This window comes from Neovison vison, chromosome 11, assembly GCF_020171115.1.
Source record: "Neovison vison isolate M4711 chromosome 11, ASM_NN_V1, whole genome shotgun sequence".
NCBI classification, from domain to species: Eukaryota; Metazoa; Chordata; class Mammalia; order Carnivora; family Mustelidae; genus Neogale; species Neogale vison.
In genome coordinates, this window is record NC_058101.1 from 162,535,651 (window position 1) to 162,552,805 (window position 17,155).

Here is a 17,155-nt window from a genome sequence, read left to right on the forward strand (position 1 = left end):
TGCTTACTTAGATAAAAAGGGTTGACTCCTGTTTACAACATGATGAACTATACTTGCTGTTGTGTGTGAATAACAGTGGTATAATGGGACCTTGTAAAATTTGAATGTGTGATTATGGGTTTCCTATTTGTTAATATTCAGACGCAGTTGTTAATATTGTCAAATGTGACATTCTTGTTAATCTTGTCATTAATATAATTTGTATATAAACAGAATTTTTAACTTTGTGTTTTATTTTAGAATTTTATTTAATTTTAAAATTGTTTTTATTTAGAATCATTTTAGAGTTAAAGAAAAGTTGGAAAGATAATACAGAGCATTCCCATGTATTCCACAACTCAGGGTTCCATATTGTTAACATTATACATTACTATAGTGTACTTGTCACAACTCATGATTCAAGACGGACATTACCAATTAAATTATACACTTATCCAGATTTTCTTTGTTTTTGTCTAATGTCCTTTCACTGTCTTAGGATCCCGTCCAGGACACACATTACATTCAGTTGTCATGCCTCCTGTCTTGTCTTGGCAGCTTCTCTGACTTTCCTTATTTTTTGACAACCTTGAGAGTTTTGAGGAGTACTGATCAAGTATTTTATAGATTGCTCCTTAACTAAGGTTTTTTTTTTTTTTCCCCCCAATATGTTTCTCATTCCCAGCCTGGAATTACAGGGATTTGAGAGAAAACAACAAAATAAGGTGCCATTTTCACACATCATATTAAGAGTACATACTATCAATATGACTTATTACTGAATATGATTACTGGTTACCTTGATCACCTGGCTGAGGTAACATGTCAGCCTTTCTCCACTGTAAGTTTACACTCTTCTCCATTTTACTGGTTCCCTCTTCCGTATTCTAATCTTTGGAAGGGTCTACTCACAGGCCATGCTTAAAGGGTGGGGAGTTATTCTTCATCTCCTAGGAAGGAGACTGTCTACATAAATTTTTTAAGTCTTGTGTGTGGAGGATTTGTCTATTCTTTCCCATTTATTTATTCAATTATTTATTTATACCACTATGACTTCATAGGTATTAACTTATATTTTATTATAGCCCAAAACTACATTAATAATTTTGTCCTCAAATTTATCCTTCTTTGGCTATTGGTAGCTCCTTCATTCCTATGTTCTTTTGACATCCTCCCATCAATGCAAGTTTGGGTTGTTTGTTTGTTTGCTTGAGAACTTCCTTACTTTCTGGTATAAAAGATACTCCAAAGACATCTTGTATATTTCCTGCCCCAGACCAGTATCCTTTTGTATATTCATAATGAGATTGATGTCTTGATTTGCACAATGGTGACAGAGGGCTGGTTTGGTCCTCTTCAATAAGTACCAAACTTCAACCAATGAAAGTTTATTTTTTTTAATTGAAGTATAGTTAACATGCAATATTATATGAATACAAGGCTTAAGAAGTAGTTAAGGATAAAGGAATTGGAGATCAAGAGAAAACATTTTTTGCAGGGAGATTACTACAGAAAATAGACATTATCTCCAAATGGCAGCAGATGAAGAGTTGCGTTTTCATTATGTTAAACTATGGGAAAGACATCTCAGTGGGAACATTTGGAAAGCTGAAATGCATCTTGCTGTGACTGAGGAACCTAACAAATGAGAACCTGGGAGGCTTGTCTCTTCTGGTGGTGAAGGAAAGAAAAGTAGTTGCATTCGGAAAAGTTTGCCCTCTCAAAGAGTATTGGGGCAAAGAGGCAGTCGGTATTCTCCATGGATGAAGTTAGAAAGCTCAGGCCCACAAAGCAAGTGCCTGGTAATAAATATCTAAGAACAGTCCTTGAATGTCTTCTATAGTAGTGGGATTGAGAATGACCTTACTTTGAAGCTTGTTTCTCGTTATATGTATTACATGTTGTCTGCATAAACATTTGTTTCTTTTGAAAATAAAATTATAAATATTTGCATTTTAACACCTGAATAAACACTCTGCTAAGTGACAGGCCAGATGTGTTCCCATGAAAGTTGCCCAACTTTGCTGCTGAATCTGTAAGGCAAGTAAACCTGCATATTACATCACTGGGAAAGAAAAACACTCAGAGATTATATTCCATAGGTGCCAGCTAGGAACAAATAAGGTTGCCTTAAATCAGCCCAGAAAGCTGTTAGTGGAAATCCTCACATAAACTGGAAAATTTTATATGGAACTCTCTAAAATCCAAATTTTACTCCATCTTGTTTCCTAATCCATCAAAAGTTTGCTGCCTCCCCAACCTGCCCCCTGACCAACCCAAGCGCATGCTGTAAAGAGTGAGAGTTCTCAGAAAATTCGATACTCCTCTCTTGTTTGCTTCTGATTGGAGCCAGATGTTGCTTTCTGCCTATCCTGTGAAAGTAATAAATCAACTTTATTAAATCAAAGTGTGTACCTGTATGTCATAATCATGGATGTGCCAAACATCTCGCTTCTGCCTCAGGGGAAGCCTCTTAGGATAGACCACTTCTTGACCTTCTACTCCAAGGATTGCCTTTTCTACAAGGAAACATTTAAGGGGGAAAATACATCTGGCATTAACATTCACACACAGTAACTGGATAAAAATTATTCTCATAGAGTTGACTTGCTCCCAATTAGCAGCCATGTACAACATCTCTATGAAGGAGCAACCCTACGTAACAGGTAAGGAAAGTGAGACTGATATTTCCAAATTAGGAAAATGTAAGCAAAATTGGAGAACAAGCCAAAAAAATTAGGTCTTAAAGCGTCTTCCATCTTTGACTTTGTTCTGCGGTTACCACCTTCAGCTTAATCTCCTCATGCCTGCCTCTGGATTCTGCCACCTGTCAAAGCCTTCACTGGAAGGGATTATTTCAGTGGAAATTACCCATTTTATCTCCCAGGTACATTTGTATTTGAAATCTTAATTCTCCTAGCTAAATGCAAGTCTCTCCCTTGTTATTAGAATTTAGGTACTCTTGAATCAGTGCTAAGTAGTTTTCACAAGTGGTGGTCATCTGGGCCACCTGACTACCTCACTGGAGAATGATATAGAAAAAAGACCACATGATTTTAGAATCTGCTATTATTTGAGTCAAAGTTTTACCAGTTTATTAGCAGAAGGTCCATAAATACCATATCTATTCTCTCTGATCTATAGATATTATTCTCAGTTGCTTTATCTATAGAGATAATAACTTATGCTTGTACACATGTACACAGAGGTAAATGGCTAGCGCAGTGTTTCTACTCTGCAGATATTCAGAAATGCCCACTCCTTCCTCCTTCTCTCCGTAAATCAGAGTAAGACCGCTAAAGTATTTCATAGAATCATAGAATCTCAATCTTAGCCATAACTAGTCCAAGTCCTATGCTATGTCCTCAGCAAAATCATCAATGAGTTTTAACATTTTTTTTTAAAAATCATTTATCACTTAAACTTTGTGACTAAAGAGACATTACCTCATAGCCTAGTAAGAAAACCCTGATAAAAAGATTAAGACCTACCTTTAATCTGAGAAATGAGTGTGATCATGAAAAGCAAACTCCTGTGAAACATTCTGTACAATTCTGATGGGAGAAGGGATACAGGTGCTTGAGAGAAGATGTGTGTGGCTTCCTGCCCTTGCTTCTACAGCAGGGTTAAAGAACCCAACAGATAGGTAGGCAGTTTTGATCCATCATGAGGAAGTGTTCCTTGCTTGTGTTGCATCATTTGTGAGGTGCTTGAGGCTAAAACCTGGAGGTGGACATCGTGTACTAATTAAAGGCATCACTGATGTACTGTGGTGGAGGTGGTTAGGCAGAGATCCCTACTTCGTGCCTGATACGAATATAATTCTAGGTGTACTAAAAATTCAGAAGTGAAAAACTCATGTATGTCTTAGAAAAAATATTGTAGAAGTTTATAGAATCTTTGGTTGAGGAAAGTGCATGTGAAGAATGCCATGTGTAGAAACAATAAAAGAAAATTTGGTAAAAAGTAGATAGAAATACTGAGAACTTATTTTTGCCTAGCTAAATAAAAGCCTGCGCCCTGTGGGGCAGAGACATAATGGCCTTTCAAAAGCCATAAAAACACACAATAGTCATCCATATTCCATCTGCACCCTCCACACCCACCCTGATGAAAGAACCCAGAGTCCTGAACCAAGGGAAAATAACTTGATTTCCTCCCAAAGTTTTATTGAGCTCTAACTGACATAATGCTCTGTGTAAGTTTAGGGTGAGTGACATGGTGACTTAACTTACTCATATCATTAAGTCATATCACAGTAAGTTTAGTTAAAAATCCATCATCTCCTGCAGATACAAAAAAAAAAAAAAAAAAAAAGAAAAAGAAAATGATCTTCTTTGTGATGAGAACTCTTAGGATCTACTCTCCTAATTTTCAAATATACCATACAGCCATGTTCACTATACTTATCATGTTTTACATTATATCCCTAGTACGTATTTATCTTTTTTTTTCCAATTTATTTATTTTCAGAAAAACAGTATTCTAGTACGTATTTATCTTATCTTTATCTTGTAAACTGTAAGTTTGCATCTTCTGGCCACCTTCATCCAAACTTATTTATGAAAACATATTTATGCCATAAATCACATATAAATTTAAATTAAAAGACAAACTCCAGAAATGTATGCAACATATATAATAAAAGGCATAGGTAACTATTCCTATAATAGAACTCTTTCAAATCAACACAAAAAATAAAACATTAATACGCAAATGTGAAAAGGACCTGTAAAATCCCATCTGTATGTCTGGAATCTCTTTTTATTTTAGAAGAGCTCTTCCTTTGCCAATATAATCCCTTCTCTGTGTTTGGTATTCTCTCTTCCCCCCCTACCTCACATTATTGTTTATCCCTCTAGTAGTCTCATAAACTGAAAAAAAAAATAAAACAACTATGATAACTAGAAGCTTTCTTTTGATATTTAAATAAATTCAAGTGTCACCCTTTCAACAAAATCCTACCCTCAATACTTCCACAGGCCCTTGCTATCACCTTATTTTTCATTGTCTTCTCAGTTAAACTTTTCACAAAGTTCATCTTTACTTCTTGTGGCAATTTTCTCCCCTCCAGCTCATTCTGACACGTTGTACTCTGGCATCTGCCTCCATTATTCTGCTGATATAACTGACTAATGTTGCCAATAATTTCACAATTTCTACATCCAATTGATATTTTGTTTCTTTATGTTGTTTGCTCTCTTAACAACATTTGGCACTGTTGACCATAACTTCCCCCTTGAAATATCCCATTTATCTCCCTTGACAGTCTTCCTAACATCTTCCTAGCTCTCTGGCTACTTGTGGGCATATATTCTTTTATCCAAACTTTAAATTTTGAAGTTCCTCAAGATATTATCCTATACCTATGCTCGTTGCAAGTCCATCTCATCTTCAGTTATGGGTTCATTATCATCTCTCTACTATGCCTCACATTTATACTTCTAGCCACCTGAGTTATGGACCTTTACAGCCACCTCTCTACTCAACATCCTCATTGGGAGGGCTCAAAGCCCCTGCAAACTCAAGAAGTTGCAAAACTTGTTCTCTGTCTTTATTAATGATGTCAATATCCATTCCACATTGCAAGCCTGAAACCCAGTATCAATATCCCTCATAATCAACCCATCACTATGTTTATATTACCTTCTAAAAAAATACGCTGACCTCTTTTCTCCAGATTTTATGCCTCCATCCTGCTAAGTCCAAGTTCTATCAACTTTCTTTGGCTACACTCCAACAAGTCTGATCTTTTCAAAGTACAAACCTGATCATGTCATGTGCCTATTGAAAATGCTTCAACAGTTTGTCGTTGGTGTTAGGATTAAGATTCACTTGGCTTTAAAACCTCAAAAAATAAATTGCCTGCTGGTTTTTAACTCTGTGACTTTGGGCAAAGTATCAAATATTTCTGTACTTCTGTTTCCTCATCTATAAAATGGACATTGGGCATGATAACATGTATTACATAGGGATAGTATGAGTATTAAATTACTCTGTGCTGAAAGGCAATCTTACATTACATGGTTCATTTACTCATCAATTCTCTTAGTTGACTATTTCATATTCTCTTTTCTCTCCTCAAGTCTCAAATCTGCCTTTATATACTCTTAACTGATCACCATGCTTTCTACTTTATTGAGAAACAGAGAAATCACCAGAAGAAAGAAATCTCACCTTCTCCCATGATCACATCTACCACACTACCAAGATGTGTGCCAGTACACTAGTTCTTCCCTGTTTCTAGGGTGGACTCCTCATGCCTATAAGGTCTAGCCACCATTAATATACTGGATTCCATTCCTTCTTCGCCCTCCAATGTCATCACTCTGGCAGTTGTTCTCTTTCATTACTCCATCATCTGAATTGTATATTTGCAAACATGCTGTCATTTTTTTTTTAATTTAAGATTTTATTTATTTATTCGACAGACAGAAATCACAAGCAGGCAGAGAGGCAGCAGAGAGAGAGAAGGAAGCAGGCTCCCTACTGAACAGAGAGCCCAATGCGGGACTGGATCCCAGGACCCCGAGATCATGACCCGAGCCGAATGCAGCGGCCCAACCCACTGAGCCACCCAGGCGCCCCAAACATGCTGTCATTTTTGTCCACCTTTTAAAAAAGTACCTCTCCTTTTACATCACAGCCTCCTCCATCCAGCTACTGTCCCATTCTTGACTTCTTTTTATAGCACACTTCTTGAGAGATGAGTGTACAGTTTATCTTCAGTTCCTCTCTCCCCATTTGCTCTTGAAACTGCCTCAATCAGACTTCTTATCCTTCACTCAACAAAACACTTCCCCTCAATGCTGCTGATGAGCTGCACCTTGCCAAATCCAGTGGTCAATTTTTATTTCCTACTAACTTAAACTTTTAGTAGCATTTGACACAATCACATCTATCTTTTGAAGAGTTTAGTCCATAGTATACCATGGATCAACTCTGTGTTTATTCAGTGCTGCTTCTTAGTTGCTTTTGTTGGATCCTTATTCTGTTTCCAGGGTTTAAATATTCCAGATTCCCAGAACTCAACTCTTAGCACTTGCCTCTGTAGATAGTCACTAACTCCAAAGCTCTACAGAAAGCTCAAGACAAAAGCTTCAAGACCAAAACCCCTCAGATTACTTAGCTAGGCCCCTGGCAAGGGGGGTGCAATTCTGCCTTGGGCAAAGACATTTGAGAATCATAGTAATAGGCAACAGGCCCCTACTCCAGAAGATCAGCTAGAACATCCCCCCAAGACCAAGTTCACTGATCAATGAGAACTGCAGAACTCCAGAGCTAGGGACAAGCAACACATAGAATTCATGGCTTTTCCCCCATGATCTTTTAGTCTTTCAAAGCTAAATATTCTTAATTTTATTTTTTTCTTATTCTATTTTTTAAATTTTTCTCTTTCCTATTTTAATGCTTTTTAACTATTTTATCTTGTCAATACCTTTTAAAAAATCTTTTTAAATTTTCATTATTATAGTCATATTTTATCCCTTCAATGTATTTAACTTTATTTCTTGCATACATGTAAGTTATTTTTTCTTTAAAATTTTGGGATACAATTTCTTCTAGTAGATCAAAATGTACCCTAAATCTAGTGCATAGCTTTGTTCTAGTCTCCAGCATGATCACATTCCTTACTCTTTTTTCCCTTTTTTTCCAACCAACTTCTTATCAATTCCTTTTTCAGAATCTTTTTAAATTTTCATCTTTACAGTCATATTCCAACCCTTCATCATGTTTACCCTTATTTTTGTGTGTGTGTATATATATATGTTTTTCTTTCTTTAAAATTTTGGTAGATAGTTTCTTCTAACAGACCAAAATACACCCCAAATCAAGTGTGTGTCTCTGTTTTATTCACCAGTCTGATATATATATATATATATATATATATATATATATACACAATTTTTCTTCCCCCCCCTTTTCTTCTCCCCCTGGTTTTGGGTCTCTTCTGATTTGGTTAGTGTATATTTTTTCTGGGGTCATTGCTACCCTTTTAGTACTTTGTTCTCTGATTTATCTATTCTTACCTGGATAAAATGACAAGGCAGAAAAACTCTCCACAATAAAAAGAACAAGAGGCAGTACTGATGGTTAGGGACCTAATCAATACAGATATTCTATATGAAGAGGTAGAAGATGTGGATTATCCATTCATCTGTTGATGGATATCTAGGTTCTTTCCATAGTTTGTCCATGGAATACTGTGCAGCCATCAAAAGAAACAAAATCTTGCCATTTGCAACAATGTGAATGGAACTAGAGGGTATCATGATAAGTGAAATAAGTCAGTCAGAGAAAGACAATTATCATATGATCTCCCTGATATAAGGAATTTCAGAGGCAGGGCAGGGAGTCCTAGGGGATAGGGAGGGAAAAATATGAAACAAGATGGGATGGGGAGGGAAACAAACATTAAGAGACCCTTAATCTCACAAAACAAACTGAGGGTTGCTGGGGGGTGGGGGGCTAGGGATAGGGTGGCTGGGTTATGGACATTGGGGAGGGTATGTGCTATGGTGAGTGCTATGAAATGTGTAAGCCTGATGATTCACAGACCTGTACCCCTAAGGCAAATAATACATTATATGTTAATTAAAAAAAAAGTAGTTCTCACCTAATGTCATGGTTTTAAATATCCTCTGTGACATGATGGCTGCCAATTTTTTTTATCTAATCCAAATGTCTTTGAATTTCATAGAGATTTGAATTCTCATAGAAACAACTCTCTTTCAGCATCTTCACCTTAATATTTAATAGGCATCTCAAACACAATCACAAAGATAGATTTCTGATCTTCCTCTTCAAACCTGATATTTCCAGTCTCTTATTCTAGGATATTATAGCTCCCTCTTTTCAGTTACTGAGGAGTCATCTTTGATTCCTCTCTTTCCCCCACTTTGCATTTTTTAAAAAGATTTTATTTATTTATTTGATAGACAGAGATCAAAGTAGACAGAGAGGCAGGCAGAGAGAGAGGAGGAGGCAGGCAGAGAGAGGAGGAAGCAGTCTCCCCACTGAGCAAAGAGCCTGATGCGGAGCTCGATCCCAGGACCCTGGGATCATGACCTTAGCCCAAGGCAGAGGCTTTAACCCACTGAGCCACCCAGGCTTCCCCCCCACACTTTGCATTTTATGCATCAACAAATCCAGCTGTCTGTTTTCAGAAGACATCAAGAATCTGACCACCTCTGACCACATTACTGCTGCTTTGGTGATCCAGCATGTTATCCTCTCTAGCCTAGTTTATTAAAATAGCCTCTTACTTGAACTTGCTGGTTTTTTCTTGGTCCCTCACATGTATTGTCTACACATCATTCAGAATGATCTCACTAATACTCATCACATTATGTAATTCTTCGCTGAAACCTTTCCAGTAACTTCCTATCCCAGAGTAGTAGCTGAAGAACAGTGATGGCTACAGCTCGATGCTCTCTGGCTTCATACTTCATACTTCCTACTCACCTGTCACCCACTCAGATCCTGTCACCATGTGTCCTTGCTCTTTATTGAAAAGGCCATGCATATTCTGTTTTGCTTGTTGTTTCTTCCTTCTCCTTTCAGCCATGTGTCTCTCTTTCTCTCTGCCTTCAGGTCCCTATTCAAATATTATCATGTTTTTGAGGTCTTCTCCAAAAACTCTAGGCAAAGTAGACATACTCACTTCCATCCTGGTACCCCTGTTGTCATTTGTTGCCTTGAATTCGATGTCATCTGGAACGTGATTTACTCATCCATTCATTCATTTATTTACTTATTTATTTTTATTTCTTTTTTATATAAATTCAATTAGCCAACATATAGCACATTGTTAGGTTTTGATATAAAGTTCACGATACATCAGTTGTGTAGAACATCCACTGTTCATCACATCACGTGCCCTCCTTAATGCCCATCACCCAGTTATCCCATCCCCCACCCATCTTCCTGTCTGCAACCCTTAGTTTGCTTCCTGGAGTCAAAAGTCTCTCATCGTGTTTGTCTCCCTCTCTGATTTCTTCCTAGTCGTTTTTTTCTTGCTTTCTCTATTGTCCTCTGCACTATTCTTTATATTCCACATATAAGTGAAACCGTATGATAATTGTCCTTCTCTGATTGATTTATTTTATTTAGCAATATGCTAAGTGAAATATGCATTTGTATCTCAACTGCCTGCCTCTCTTCCTTGAAATGTATCCTTTGATGAAGTTCTAGAACATAGGTGAGGTTCGGTGGGGTGAGGTCCGAAGCCAATGACCAAGGAAGAATTCTTTATCTTTGGTGAAAAATGGTGGTTTGTTAAAGCATGGGGACAGGAAACATGGGCAAGAAGAGATGCTGCCCTGGGGATGTGAGAAGTGGTTTATTATATACTTGTAAGTTGGGTAGGGGATTAGGGATGATATAAGTCTCTAAGGAATTTTGGAAGCAAGGTTTCTAGGATCTTGAGGGGCTAGCTATTATCTGGGGAAAAGGTTATTCATTACCAGTAATAAAACCTTCTCATGAGACCCTGTAGATGTATATCAGTGGGCCATATGCTTGGGAATGATTGTCGACACTATCTTGGAGGTTTAGAGATAAAGTTTCCAAAGGAATTGTTAAGGTAGACTTACAGGATCCTGGTTGAGGGGAGGGGGCTGGTCAGGATAGGATTGTCCTTTGCCCTTAGCAAAGCCTTAAGGTGGTGGTAATTGAGTCCCTAGAGGAGAGTCACTCTGCCTGTTTTAAGGGCTTGTCAGTAGGTAAGGAAATTTAATAATTTTTCTTCTGCCTGTGTTTCTCACATCACTGCATGAGGATTTTTGGCAGTTCTATTCTCCACCGTATTTTCAGGGTCTAGAATAATAGGATGCTAAATGATTTTTATTAAATGAATATATTAATAATTTAAGAAGTTGGACAATATCTGGTAAGAGTAAGACCTAATTAAACTATAATTATTTTAACTTTTAATTATGAGGTTATAGTAGAGTAAATGAAAGTATACATTCAAATCCAGACCAACTGGGTTCAATTCTCAGCACTTAAAATTTCTACCTACAGACCTGGGGTGATATCTTATCTCACTGTGCCTCAATTTTCTCATTTTCCAAAATGAGACTAAACTCATAGCATTTGTAGTGAGGACTAAAGGAGGTAATTTATCTAAGTAATCTGAAAGCAGTGCCTATTGCATATTAAAAGCTGGGTAAGTACTGATTTTTTAAGAACTATGTAAGTGTCGACTTTTGTTTTTATTGCTTTTCTGAGCCATTTTCATCCACATTTCATGTTCCTTTTTTCCCTGAGCTTCAGGGTCTTTGGCTTCCTTTCTTTGCCCCAACACGCCATATTTTCTCCCATCAAAGGGTCTCAGGACATATGTGGTTTTCCACTTGGAGTCTTCTCCTTTCCTCTTTGTAGCCACATAAATTCCTCATTCTTCAGTTTTCAGTTCAAGGGTCATTCTCTCAGGAAAGCCTTCCCTAACCCCAGAGTCTAGAGCAAGTTTCATTCTGAAACTCTCTCTCTCTCTTTTTTTTTTAATTGAAAATAATTTAATTGACAAAGATGAAAGAAAACAAGTTGATAGAATAATAAAGGATAGAATAGTTACCTTTTTTTCTTTAAGATTTTATTTATTTATTTGACAGACAGATCACAAGCAGGCAGAGAGGCAGGCAGAGAGAAAGAGGAGGAGGCAGTTTCCCTGCTGAGCAGAGAGCCTGAGGTGGGACTCGATCCCAGGACCCTGAGATCGTGACCTGAGCCAAAGGCAGAGGCTTTAACCCACTGAGCCACCCAGGTGCCACTATAATAGTTATCTTTTATATCATAAAAGAAGATCATGAATAACCGTACATCAATAATTTTGAAAACTACATTAAACGCATCAATTTTTGGAAAGAATGTAAAAAGTCAATATTGACACAAGAAGAAACAGAAAACTTGAATATGTCAATCTATTAAAAGTAGTGACATTGTATGCAGGAAATCCTTTCTCTTCCTTCCAAAATAAAGACCTAGCTCGGATAACTTTATGTCAAACTTCATTTTTTTTTCTGAAAACTTGTGTTAGTTTATCATATACTTACCAGTTCAGTTATTTGATTATCTGTCTCCTCTTGCAGTCTATAATCTCCAGGAAGCAAAGATTCTGTTTGTTTTTGCTTACTCTGGTACCACCAACCTAGTAGTGTCTTGCATATAGATACTGCATTTAATACAAATTTGTTGAATGCAAATAAAATAATTTGCAGCATGGTCATTGCCTGGTTACATCCTCATGTGCTTCCAGAAATTTAGAATGTAATTTAAAGAATGTTAATCCAAACGGTCATTTACCAGTAGAATTTCTGTCACTCTTTCAGGGCAATTGCAAGAGAGAACTGAAGACTAATGAGTGTCCTCAGGGTATTTGATTCATTACTAAATCAAACAAACACTCATCAGCACATCAAATGGAATTTGCAAGCTTTATTCACTGTGACAGTTGAAAAGAACAATTTAACCCACTGAGCCACCCAGGTGCCCTGAAAAGAACATTTTAAATTGGGTGACAGGAACTATATTGAACTTGCCTTTGTTATAGCCAAAATTGTGGGAAATAGAATCAACAATTTTTAAAATACCAATTGTGCAATCTCAATTATTTATAGTGCATGGTTAATGATAAGGTTTTGAGGCTTTTGTCTGATGTCTTTGTGCATTAGTTACAGCTAGGCTAGCTTTCTAGCATAACTAAAATATTACAGATACAACATTATCTATGGTTAAGCCAGGTGAAACAACGAAGCATTTTCAAAGAACAATTTTTGTAAATTACTCAAGCCACATAATCAATAAATGGAAAGCAAAAATTAAAAGAAAATTTCTGCTTAACTCTGTTTTCTTTTTCTTTAATTTTAGTTTTTTCAGTGTTGCAAGATTTATTTTTTATGCACAACACCCAGTGCTCCATGCAATACATGTCCTCCTGAATACCCACTACCAAACCCTCTCCCCTCCAAATCCCTCATCTGTTTCGCAGAATCCACAGTCTCTCATGGTTCATCTCCCCCTCTGATTTCCCCCAACTCATTTCTATCATATATTGGTGTCCCTTTTATTGAGAGGAAAAATAAAAGGTTTTATTCTTTCTTTTTTTTTTTTTCCAATTTATTTATTTTCAGAAAAACATTATTTATTATTTTTTCACACACCCAGTGCTCCATGCAAGCCGTGCCCTCTATAATACCCACCACCTGATACCCCAACCTCCCATCCCCCCGCCACTTCAAACCCCTCAGATTGTTTTTCAGAGTCCATAGTCTCTCGTGGTTCACCTCCCCTTCCCATTTACCCAAATTCCCTTCTCCTCTCTAACGCCCCTTGTCCTCCATGCTATTTGTTATGCTCCACAAATAAGTGAAACCATATGATAATTGACTCTCTCTGCTTGACTTATTTCACTCAGCATAATCTCTTCCAGTCCTGTCCATGTTGCTACAAAAGTTGGGTATTCATCCTTTTTGATGGAGGCATAATACTCCATAGTGTATATGGACCACATCTTCCTTATCCATTCATCCGTTGAAGGGCATCTTGGTTCTTTCCATAGTTTGGCGACCGTGGTCATTGCTGCTATAAACATTGGGGTACAGATGGCCCTTCTTTTCACGACATCTGTGTCTTTGGGGTAAATACCCAGGAGTGCAATTGCAGGGTCATAGCACACTAAAATCAATCTTTCAAACCTGAAGAATGTTATATTCAAACACAAACTCTACCAAGTGGCTAGCATAGTATAGTGCAGTAGTATAGTCTATATGTTATTCTCACTCTCTAGCCCATTTTCTGCCCTTAACATGATCACTAAAGTACACAAAACTTTTTTTTTTTCAAAAAACAATGAATCCTGGAACAGATTTCAATATCAAAGGGACTCTATGGAGTCCAAATGTCAGACAAAAGCAGATTTTAAAGAAGATTATATATGTATGAGAGTGTTCTGTTCTCTTCTTATTTTTTTGCTACAATTTAGTGAAGCAACCTCTCATAGGAGGTTCTCTAATCTGCTCTCATTGTGGTTTTCATGAGAGGTTTTGAGGCTGTAGATTCTTGTGTTCATTCCAAATCACCACTAGGATCAGCTCTTGTGCAAAATATCTTGGAAGCCCCCAGCTTTGTGCAGATCTTGCCCACTTTCTACTTTTGACAGTCCAGATACTCTTCAGGCTTGCCCCCTTGTGCTTCCTCTGTCTCTCTTTCCTTAATGTTTTTATTTCCAATCCCCTAGACCCACTTAAAAACTTAGAGTGTATTAAGTGTTGGAGAACCCAGGAAGGATGACAGATGATGCAGAGTGTATTCTAAATCAGAACTGAGAAGGAGCCCACCCTGTAGACCCAAAATGTTTATTCTTATACCACCTTTGTGAAGAGAAACATGAAAAAAGGACAATAAATCCAAGAGAATGAAGAGAATAAGGTGAATAAAAAAATACTTAAATAATAATAAAATGGGAAAAACATCATATAGAAAGATGAATAAACATAAGCATTTTCTGTCTGTTTTTTTAAAAAAATATATTATTGGGATGCCTGTGTGGCTCAGTCAGTTGCGCACCTGCCTTTGGCTCAGGTTGTGGTCCTGGGGTCCTGGGATTGAGCCCCACAGGGGAGCCTGCTTCCTCCTCTAGCCTTCCCATTCCCCTGTTCATGCTATCTCTCTCTCTCTCTCCCCCTCTCTCTCATAAATAAATAAAATCTTTTAAAAAAGAAATATTAACAAGTACTCCCAAACTACATTATCAAAGGAAACTTGTAATTCTTTTTATAGAACCTAATTTCAACCTATTAATGGTGTTTTAAATGCATCAGGAAGAACAGTAGATTCAAAATCAGGAACTCTATGTTCTCCTGTGACTAATTCAACTTCCTTAGGCAAATCACTTATTTTCTGGACCCCTGTCTTATTTATAAATTGAGATTGTTAGATTGTTTGAACTCCAGGATTTTTTAAACATCAAAATGGTGTTTCCAGGCTTACTAATTTTTCTTTCCCTTTCTAAGTCCTTCATTGAAAGTAGGAATTTTGACTTGGGAGAATAATGACAAATTTGGGATTTTTTGTCACTATCATATTTTTTATTTCTAATTGCAGTTTTATCAATTAACATGAGTAGCAAACATCATGTGATGAAAGCAACAGGAGTCATTAACGAATTGCCTAGCTCTCCCACTCAAAGCGACAAAGCAATTCCTAGGAGCCATCAACTAATCAGATTCCTAAGGAATCTGATATCCACATTACTTAGACAGTGACATGGAACAAATTACTTAATATTTCTAGAGTTTTGGTTTCTTCATGATAAACTAAAAATGAGTTTTTTAAAAATACAGGATTACTGTATAGATTGAGATAATTAATGAATTATGCATAATACATATAACTAAATTTCACTGAAGGCTTGATGTTATTTCTCACCTTCAGCTCAACTCTGATTCATAACAGCTTTAAGAAATGCACTAAATTTAGCAAGGTCAAAATTGTTTAAAAAACATGAACTTAAAACTTAATGGAGACAGGATATAAAATGAAATGCAATATAATTAGATTTTCTCCTGGCCCAAGAAGACAGCACTCTTCATTCCACTCATAAGTCCTATATTCCTGTAAGACTATGTCACACTTTCTCCTCACTCCTCAACAAACTGTAACATTCTTCATCTTTAAACAAATTGTAGTAAGTCTCTTGATCTCACATGCCCATCCAGCAGCTTCAATATTTTTTTTCTGATCCCTTTACAACAAAATGTTCTCGAAGAATTATCTATAATCATTTTTCCTAGTTTCATTCTTTCTTTGAGCCCCTCCAAATCAAAAGATAATATCTTTTGTCCCCACTACTCTGCTGAAATTACTCATCAATGTCACCAGTGACTTCCAGATTTTACATTCAATCATCAAGTCTCAGTTTTAATTTCACTTCTTGGTCATGTTTGGTTTGCTATTTGAGCTTTTTTTCTTTTTCTTTCTTCCTTCTTTTCTTTCTTTCTTTCTTGACACACTTTCCTTACTTGCCTCCTAGCCCTGTGTTTTCTCTCTCAAATAACTGCTTCTTATTGCTTTTCTGCTCTAATTTCTCCTCACACCACAGACCTTTAAACATTGGACAGTCCCAAGGCTCACTCTTTCAAATTACTCTCTTTTCTGTCTACATTTATTCCCTCGGCGGTCTCAACAAATCCCATGTCTTAAAAACTCTTGTTATGCTGTTGATTGCAAATTCATATGTTCCAGAAATATTTCCATAACTTCAGTTGTCTATTTGGCATATTCATTTTGATATCTAGTGGGCCTTAAATATTTAACTTATACCAAAACTCTTGATCTGCATCCCCAAAAGAGTTCCTCCAAATGTCTGGCTCATCTCAGGAAATAATAATGCTATAGATCAATATAGCTACTCAAGCCAAAGGCCATGCTGTTGTCCTTGCCACCTCTCTTTCTCTAACATTCCATATACAATCTGTCAGAACATCCTGTTGGCTCTTCCTTCAGTATGGAGTCAAAATCTAACCTCTTCTCTTCTCCTCTACTGATACCACTCTGAGCCAATCCAGAATCATCTCCCTCTCACACAGATGACTGCCACAACCTCCTGATCAGTGGTTTCATTGTTTCTATCCTTGCCTCTCTCATAGTCTATCTTCCAAAGTAGTTGGAAATCTCTTTTAAAGTGGAAGTGATGGCATGTCTTTCCTCTGTATAAAATCCTTCAATGGTTTACCATCTAACTGAGAAGAAGTTAAATTCCTTGAAATGCTCTTAAAGTCCTTACATGATCTGATGCCTTGTTATTCTCAAACCTCATCACTAACTCTTCTCCCTGGCCTCCTTCAGACCTTCTTGCTCTACTGAGAGACAATATAACGAGATGTCATTTCAGGGCTCCATCCTTCAGTTCTGTTAGTTCTTTCCTCAAATACACCTTTTCAGCAAGTCCTTCTTTGCCTGCCTATTTTAAATACATACCTGAATATAATACATTTAAGCTCTCCTCATCAGCCTTCCCACTTGGTCATTGTGGACTAAGCACCTGATCACTGAAGACTTTAAATATGTACTTGTTTTTCATCTATCTACCTCTGCTAGAATAATACAGAAAATTTTATCTGTTGTTCAGTGCTATATCCTCAAGGTTTAGAATTGTATCTCACACAGGGTAGAC

At 37.0% G+C, this 17,155-nt stretch overlaps 1 protein-coding gene across 1 annotated transcript in view; it reads right to left on the bottom strand.

Annotated features, from left to right (window-relative positions):
- Positions 1-3,522, bottom strand: part of ADAM7 (ADAM metallopeptidase domain 7) — a 101,187-nt gene extending 97,665 nt beyond the window's left edge. Inside the window, exons 1-2 of the mRNA XM_044225979.1 lie at positions 3,471-3,522; positions 2,395-2,498 (exon numbers count right to left, since the gene is read on the bottom strand). Coding sequence (XP_044081914.1) covers positions 2,395-2,498; positions 3,471-3,522 — 156 coding nt within the window. The remainder of the gene's footprint in view (positions 1-2,394; positions 2,499-3,470) is intronic.
- Between the last annotated feature and the right edge of the window lie 13,633 nt (positions 3,523-17,155).